This window comes from Erithacus rubecula, assembly GCF_903797595.1.
Source record: "Erithacus rubecula genome assembly, chromosome: 24".
Classification (NCBI taxonomy): Eukaryota; Metazoa; Chordata; class Aves; order Passeriformes; family Muscicapidae; genus Erithacus; species Erithacus rubecula.
The window spans coordinates 6,935,035-6,943,252 of record NC_136676.1 but is presented as its reverse complement, the minus strand read 5'-3'; the positions used below and the strand labels follow the sequence as shown (position 1 = coordinate 6,943,252).

At 50.3% G+C, this 8,218-nt stretch overlaps 1 protein-coding gene across 4 annotated transcripts in view; it reads left to right on the top strand.

The window, feature by feature from the left end:
- The first annotated feature begins 1,003 nt into the window (after window positions 1-1,003).
- CLSTN1 (calsyntenin 1) overlaps window positions 1,004-8,218 on the top strand; it is a 28,100-nt gene continuing 20,885 nt past the window's right edge. For all 4 annotated transcript variants that reach the window (XM_079326269.1, XM_079326267.1, XM_079326268.1 and 1 more), the window contains exon 1: window positions 1,004-1,206. In XM_079326269.1, the coding sequence (XP_079182395.1) occupies window positions 1,140-1,206 (67 nt within the window). In that variant the 5' untranslated portion in view covers window positions 1,004-1,139. The remainder of the gene's footprint in view (window positions 1,207-8,218) is intronic.

The window sequence follows — 8,218 nt, the reverse complement described above, 5'->3', positions numbered from 1 at the left end:
TTCAAATAGCTTTATATGGGGTTACTTATTTCATAAATAGCTTAATATGGCATTTAACTCTTTCTAACGACTTAGGGGCTTATTCAGCCATTATTAAATGAGCTGTGAGAGGCTCCAGAGGGGAAGCAGCTTTCCTCAGCCGTGTGACACACCAGGAGGCCGCTCTGCTCCTGCCCGCAGCAAGGAGCCAAACGAAGCCCAAAGCGGCGGAGGCGCTCCGGGCCCGGCGGGCGGGAGATGCCGTGAGGGAGCAGTGTGCCCGTGAGGGAGCACCATGGCGATGCCCGTGAGGGAGCAGTGTGCCCGTGAGGGAGCAGCCGTGCCCGTCAGGGAGCACCATGGCGATGCCCGTGAGGGAGCAGTGTGCCCGTGAGGGAGCACCATGGCGGTGCCCGGGCAGGAGCAGTGTGCCCGTGAGGGAGCAGCGTGCCCGTGAGGGAGCACCATGGCGATGCCCGTGAGGGAGCAGTGTGCCCGTGAGGGAGCACCATGGCGGTGCCCGGGCAGGAGCAGTGTGCCCGTGAGGGAGCAGCCGTGCCCGTGAGGGAGCACCATGGCGGTGCCCGTGAGGGAGAAGCCGTGCCGTGAGGGAGCACCATGGCGGTGCCCGTGAGGGAGCAGCCGTGCCCGTGAGGGAACACCATGGCGATGCCCGTGAGGGAGCAGCCGTGCCCGTGAGGGAGAAGCCGTGCCGTAAGGGAGCACCATGGCGATACCCGTGAGGGAGCAGCCGTGCCGTAAGGGAGCACCATGGCGGTGCCCGTGAGGGAGAAGCCGTGCCGTAAGGGAGCACCATGGCGGTGCCGCAGTGCCCTCAGCGCCGGGGGCGGAGCGCGCCGCAGCCCGCAGGGGTCCGCAATGGGCTCTCCCGGTCCCCCCGCCCCGCGCCGTTGGTTCGCTCCCTCCCCCGCCTGGTGCCCGGCGCGGGCCCGGCCGCCATTTTAGGAGCCGCCGGCGGGGTGGGCGGGGGAGGGAGGGGAGGGACAGTGAGCGGAGCGGGGCCGCGCAACGCTTCTCCTCCCTCTTCCTCCTCCTCCTCCGCGGGGCCGAGCCGAGCCCTCCGCCCGCCGCACAGCGGAGCCCGGACCAGCGGGGGCGCCAGCCGGGGCTGCGCGCTGCCGTCCCCGCTCCGCGCTGCCATGCCGGCCCCCGCCGCCCGCCTGCTGCTCGCCGCGCTGCTCTGCGGAGCGGCGGCGGCCGCTCGAGGTAATGCGGCTGGGGCGGGCGGAGGAGGCTGCGCGGCGCCTTGGCGACCGCCACGGTCCGGGTCGCCTCCCGAGCCGAGCCGCGGGCGGGCGGGCGAGGGGCCGGTGTCCTTGGCGCCCTGCGCAGGGGAGGGAGCGCGGAGGCGGGCGGACATCCAGGGTCGGGGAAGGGGGGAGGATGGGGCTGGGGCCGGGGTGACCCCGGCGCGGCCATTGCACCTGCACAGGGGATGAGGGGATGGCGCGTCGTCCTCTTGGCTCACCTGAGCCCAGCGGCGCGGCCCGGCCCGGCCCGGCCCGGCCCGGCGGGAGATGCGCGGCGGCCGCGCTCGCTGTGGCCGCCGCCGGTTACATAACGGGCCCGGGGCGGGCGGGGGGCGGCACTTGTTGCCAGGAGGGTCCCGCGGCAGCCCCGGCCGGAGCGGGCCGGGCAGAGCCGGCGGCAGCGGGGGTAAAGCCCCCGGGCAGCCGGGCCTGGCTGGGCTGGCTTGGGGAAGCTCCGTGCGGGGATGAGCGGGAGCAGCGGCCGGGCCAGAGCGGGCGGGTTGGCGATGGGAGCGCGGGCCTGGTGGCTATTGATTGATCCCGAGGAGCAGCAGCATCATACGCATTGCGGGGCTGCTCCCCGGCAGCCTTCAGTGAGAGGCTCGGAGACGCTTCCTCACCTGAAGGTTACCCCTGGCATCGGGAATCCTGTTTCTGCAAGATGCAGCTGATCGCATGATGAGATTTAAGAGCGTTGATTAGGAGCGTACATTACAAGTGCGGCTGTAAAATGGCTTATAAATGCGTTAAAGGGAAGTTCTTGATCTAAAAACCAGCTCCTTGTGGACACATCTTGCTGCAGTTTCCCTATGTGGGATGAAGAAGCTGGTGCTGTAGTATGTCTATAGAAGTCCTCTGCCAGCTGTTCTGACAGTGCTCATCATTTACCTGTGTAAGATCCCTCAAGTACAATCTGTTCACCAGCGTTTTTTGAATCGTTAAATGTAGTGTTTACCACACCAGTATACGAGCGTAGTGGCTTTGAATTCCATCGTTTGAAATTAGAAATAAGATTAAGATCAAAAGCCATCTTCCAAGAAAGCAGCTTGAAAACAAATAGCAAATCTAAGCATTACCCAGGACAGTGCTGGTGGGCAGATTTTGTGCCGCTTGTTGGAGGCAGTGCCTGTTTTCAGCCAGATCTACAGAGCTGCTGGACTGCAGGTCCTGGTCTGTTGGACTCCATCACACATAACTGAGTTACAGAACAAGGGCTGGTTCAGTTTAGTGTGTGCAGCTGCCTTAGTCCTTGCAGTGCTCTGGCTGCTGTAGGTAGGCCTGTTCATAATGTTCTGTGGAGATGCCCTTAGTGACAAGTAGGCTCTGGAGGACACCTGGAAAGCTGCAAGGGCTGCTCGTTTTCATTTCCCTGTTTGGAAGCATTTATGGTGAGCTTTCTGGGCTGTGCTGTATTGCCAATTCCATTTTTGTGTATTTTTTTCAAGTACAGTTGAACTTTCCAATTCTGCCATTCTTGTCGTTGGAATAGGGGAGTGAAATGTGGTTTCTTTTTTGATGATGGAAAGAAAGAGAAATAGCATTTGGAGGATGTGATCTTGCACAAAAGGCAGGTGTGAGCTGCTGACCTGCCATCTTCCCTGTAGTGAAGTGCAGGGAGTAATTTTGGGTTCTAAAGAAGCAATCTCTTGCTCGTGCAAAACTGTTAATCTAATCGAATTTGCTTTGTAATTGATCAAGTTGACCCAAATATTTCCAAGCTTGTTGCAGTGGAAAAGCAGTAGGTATCAGAGCATCCAGGCTGTGCTGGATGTGTCTGCCCAGGGCTGCATGGGGGTGGAATGCAGGAGGCTGCACAGCTCAGGCTGCTGCTTCCATGGGTCCTGACCAGGCACAGCCACAGAGCTCTGCTGTCCTGGGGCCCTTCCAGCTCACTGTCATTTAGGAAGGGTATTGATGGAAGTAATACACTCTGGAAGAAACTTTGCTGATCTGTGATTATTTCAGGAAGCTGTGTGGTGTGAGTGTCTTAAATCCAAACCACAAACCACTTTGTTACTACTCAGTCTTGCTGCAGATGTTTCTTTGACACAGGAACAGCCTTTTTAATATAGGGCTGGGGATTAGGTATATCTCTTTCTCCTTTCTAGAGGCAAGGAAATGTAACACTACCCTAAAGCATTATGTAGAGACAATTTGACTATTTAATTCTCCAGGTATTTATGAAGGTAAGAAACCACTGAGAAAAGAGAGAATTAACCAGTACTAGACCTCTCTACAATGTATAGTGCTTAGAAAAGCATTATATACAGCCATCTGTTCATGCAAACAATTTTAATCTCTTTTTCTATGTATGTTATTTAAAATAGTGCACTGCTGTGGGAACTGAAATGGAGGAGAGATGGTCTGGGCAAGCATGGTTTACACTGTTTGGAGTATTCCTGTGCTGGTTGTCTTCTCCCATTTACCAGGCTGCAGGTTGTGCTGTCTGTGCTGAGGTAGCAGGAAAATTTGTCAACAGAAACTTCTCTAGACTTAATAAATGCATCTTTGGTTTGAGGTCATACTGTTTCTGCAGACACAAAATCACCAGTTGCAGATAAGTGCAAAGATTTTTTTAAGGAGGAGGAAAGAAGCTGGGCTTCAGTGTGTCATGGAAGTTAGAAGGGTTAAAGTGAAACCCGGGTCAGGCCACAGCTCTGCACTGTGACCATCCCACAACTCAGAATTTGGGTATTCTGGGAAAAGCAGTGTTTCCTGCCATGGAGCCATGGATGTGGTAGCTGAGTGCCTTGCTCTGAAACTGTTCTGCAGAGGGGAAAAAACTTCTGTAGTCATTAAAATTTTCTGAACAAAAGCACTTTTACAGTTTTTCTGAGCCTTATCTCATTCTCTTTAGTTCCATTGGGAGAAGTCTCTCTGCAATGTGGTTTATGGTGTAAGGGCCACATATCTTATTGTTGTTGTCAGAGCCAGGAACGATAGCTCAACACGGGAGTTCAGTGAGGCAGAAGCCTTGGTCTTGAATAAATCTTGTTTTGCACTCTCATTTATTTGTTTTGTGCTGATTGACTGGCACGGCTTCTGTAGGGACTAAACCTCCTTAGGAGCCTTTAGAAGGGATTACTGGAAACCTCAGTGCCTTTGAAGGAGTGTCTGTCTGTCCTTTGTTTATAGTGTTAGGTCTCATCTCACTGGCTTTGTAGCTGATTGAAAACAAGTTGCAGCTACTGCTCCCAGTGGGTTTCCCTGGTTTTAAATGGAGTCAACAAGTGGATCGAGGAGTGCCAGCTTTACTGGGGTGATGTTTGCTGTATTTTTGAATACTGTTTCCTTTCAAGGAGTGAAATTTGTAAATATGACAACAGTTAAAAGGGAAGAGGTTTCCACTCTTGCACTATAATTAGCAACATTTAAGATAACATTTATTAATTTAGTGTTTGTAGTTAAAGGCTTATGTTTTATATTCCAGTCTTCTGTTTGGTGTAAAACATTTTAAATTCCACTTGAAATTAAGGCTTTCTTGTCTTAATCCTATTTAAACTGTTTTGTGGTAGAATCTTTGTTTTCTCTGCCAGGCTTTTATTCAAATTTGGTCAGTTTATCCTCTGTCTAAGGTCTTTGGTGCTCTGAATGTTTCTTCTGTTGTAGCTGTGGATAGTAAAAATTGCAAATAGTTTCTAATCAGTCATTTGCATGTCTCTTAGTTTCACCAGGCTTATAGCAAAACATCCATGTATCTTTGTACAAATAAAAGCAGATTTGGGCAACTGGTTCAGTGGAGAACAGGAAACTCTGTATGTGGTGAGAAACAAGTGATTTTTCTCTAGGCAAAATACAATTTAATAAAACCCTGTCGAATCCCTACAGCTATTAGTTTGAATGTGGTGTTTGAAGAATTAGTGTTAATTGTACAGGCTGATAGTGTGGGCAACTGATAGTTTATAAAGATTATCTTGTGCTCCAGTGTGTGGCAGTTGAGCTTCCAGAGGAGAAGTTGCACGTGCTCATGAACTGTGACAAAAATGCAGTCAGAGATCTGGAATTGTGGATGAATATCAAGCACCAGGCCTTCCTTCAGGAAACCAGGAACCCTAGAGGGTGATGGTGGGTGTCCTGTGCTGGGCATCCCTGGGTATTCCAGGGAAGTCTCCTGGCTTCTCTCCCTCACACTGGGCTGCTGCCTTCAGTTCCCAGCACTGGAAGTGCTATTTTATCTTGGAGCCTCAAACTGTGGATAAGCTCCACACTACCAAGAAAGTCAGCATTCCAGCAGAGCTGGTGTTCAATTTTATCCCTTTGTTTGGACCTGGTTGTAGGATGATGACTTCTGATAAAATTCTAGCTTTGAGACCCAGTTAAATAAACAAATACAATCCATCTTTTCACTAGCACTGCTTTATGTCAAGTTGCTCATATCCCAAGTTAATGGTGGCTCTTTTCTCCTGAAGGCTGAGGCAGGAGCTGTGAGTGGCAGGCTGGGCAGGACAGAACACACTTTGTAATCAGCCTTTTCTTACTCAGCTTTGCTTTCAGGGTGGGGAAGGCAAATTTCATTGTGCAGCTTGGCACTCCTTGGCTGGAGTGTGTTTTTCTGTGGGTAGGTGCTACACAGACTTGTTCTTTTAATGACATGGCTTGACATTTCATCAGAACAGTACTAGATTATGAGTGTTCAAGGTAAGACACGTTGAAGTTTTTATTGTCTCACTGAAAGGCATCCTTGTGATCTCTTGCATCCAGAGTTAGACAATTAAGCAAGAGATATACAGTAATCAGTTTTTGTCAGACCTTCAGGACAAGTAAAGGAGTCTTTAGTAGTTATCTGCTGCAGATGAAGTGCAGTTTATCTGTATTAACAGAGAATATAATTCTCTTTTCGTTAATTTTTCTAGGAATTTTTCATGGGGTCTCAAAGGTACATTTTCAGAATGAGGATTTTGTGTTTACTGCCAGTAGGTTGAACAAATAGCTTTTGAACACTAGTACTTGTTATTGAGTTTAGTATGTTTAACCAGTCAATTCCTAAGAGTTTATTTTGACATGAATCATCTTGATTCAGTTCTAACAATATGCAACATGGCTAGAAAACATTGTATATTAGAAGTAGTTACCAGAAGAAAAAGTGTTCCAGCTGCAGTCCCTTCTGGGTGAGGTGTGTTTAAATCTTAGGTCACATAGTTGCCAGATCCCATTTAAATCAAATAAACTTCTGACCACTTGTAAGAAGATAACAGAGGTCCTCAGAAAGGACTTAGATAAGTACATTTAATTTTAGTATTTGCTCTCAAATTACAGAACTGAATTAATCTGATTGTCTTAATGGCTTTTGATTAAGGTTTCCATACTAGCCCTAAACTTGGCAGCCTTGCCAACCTGTTCATTTGCATTCATTAATTCCTTTGGGCAGCAGGAGAAGGTGCCTGGTTACCTGGTTGTGCTCTGCAGCATTGCTGTTGGTGGGTCTGAGGAGCATTCCCTCTGTGCAGAGCAGCGTGTTCTGGCTCAGGAGGCACGAGCACTTCTCCTGGCCCAGGGGCTGTTCTCAGTCCCCGTGCGGCTCCTCCCGTAGCAGCAGTGCCGGAGCTGGGAGTGTGCTGGGCAGGGAGGGCTCCAGCACCTGCCCAGGGTGGGCAGGGCTGGGCAGGGAGAGCTCTGAGCACCTCCCCAGGGTGGGCAGGGAGAGCTCTGAGCACCTCCCCAGGGTGGGCAGGGAGAGCTCTGAGCACCTCCCCAGGGTGGGCAGGGAGAGCTCTGAGCACCTCCCCAGGGGAGCACTGGAGATGTCCAGGAGGTGCCAGATGTCCTGGTTGTGCCAGGCTGGGCAGGGAGGGCTCTGAGCACCTCCCCAGGGTGGGCAGGGAGGGCCCCAGCACCTCCCCAGGGTGGGCAGGGAGGGCTCTGAGCACCTCCCCAGGGTGGGCAGGGAGGGCCCCAGCACCTCCCCAGGGGGGCACTGGAGATGCCCGTGCTCAGCTGCCCTTGGCATTCCTTGGTGCCCGCTGCAAGGCAGCAGGGGTCTGCCAGTGCCTGTGCCAGCAGGCTCCCCACACTTGACCAGATTCAATTGGGATTTACAGCAGAGGCCAGCTGAGGCGCTCGCAAATAGTGTGAATATTGTATTTCAAGGGAAGCAGCGTAGTTTATCCCAGTTAAATGGCAAGAGATTAACAGCTTTCTTTTCCTTTCTAGCTTAAAAAAAGTAGCAGTAGAAGCTTTTGCGGTCCCTGGGAGTAATTTTAAAAAAATTAAAAAACTTTTAAACATTTAAAAAACGGGAGACTGAAATTTTCTACTGCTGTACGAGACGTACAGTTTTTGTTCTTTTTATATATACTATACCATATATATACTATAGAGTGATCAGTGGCCCCGCCCCCGGGGCAGGGGCAGGGTTAATATCAAGTTTGGAATAGCCTGGTTTGAAATTACCAGTCTGGCTTTGAACAATTTCTGTACATTGCAGCAGTTCCATGACAATTAAACTGCCCCTTCACAGTTTTGTTCCTCTTCTCAGTGCAGCATTTAATGCTGTTTAAGAGGTCAGGATAGTACTTGGCTCAGATGATTGAGGGGAAGCAGTGATGTATTGCTCGTAAGCTGAACTTCATATTTCACATAGTAGCTTCAGAATTCCTTACAGAGTGTGGTTATGCTGAAGTCTGTAGATCACAAATATGGATTATAGGCCTTTCCTGGATATTCAGCAGTAAGTTTGGTGCTTCAAAATCCAGTAATGTTTAGCCTTCATACACACAAAGGGATTTAAGCTTTATGTTTTAAAATCTGGTGATGTTTTAGCCTTCCAAAACACAAAGGGGTTTAAGCTTTATGATTTTATTGTCTGCAGCACAATAAAAGGACATGACTTTGCTTTCAACTGGGCCTTATTTGAAGGTTCACTAGACTCTGCAGATGCTCAGCATGCTCAAAATTCTGTTCATATGTGCTTACAGTACTTCAAGGTTTTACAGAACTCCCTACCCAGCAGTAGTGTGATTTAGGAGGTT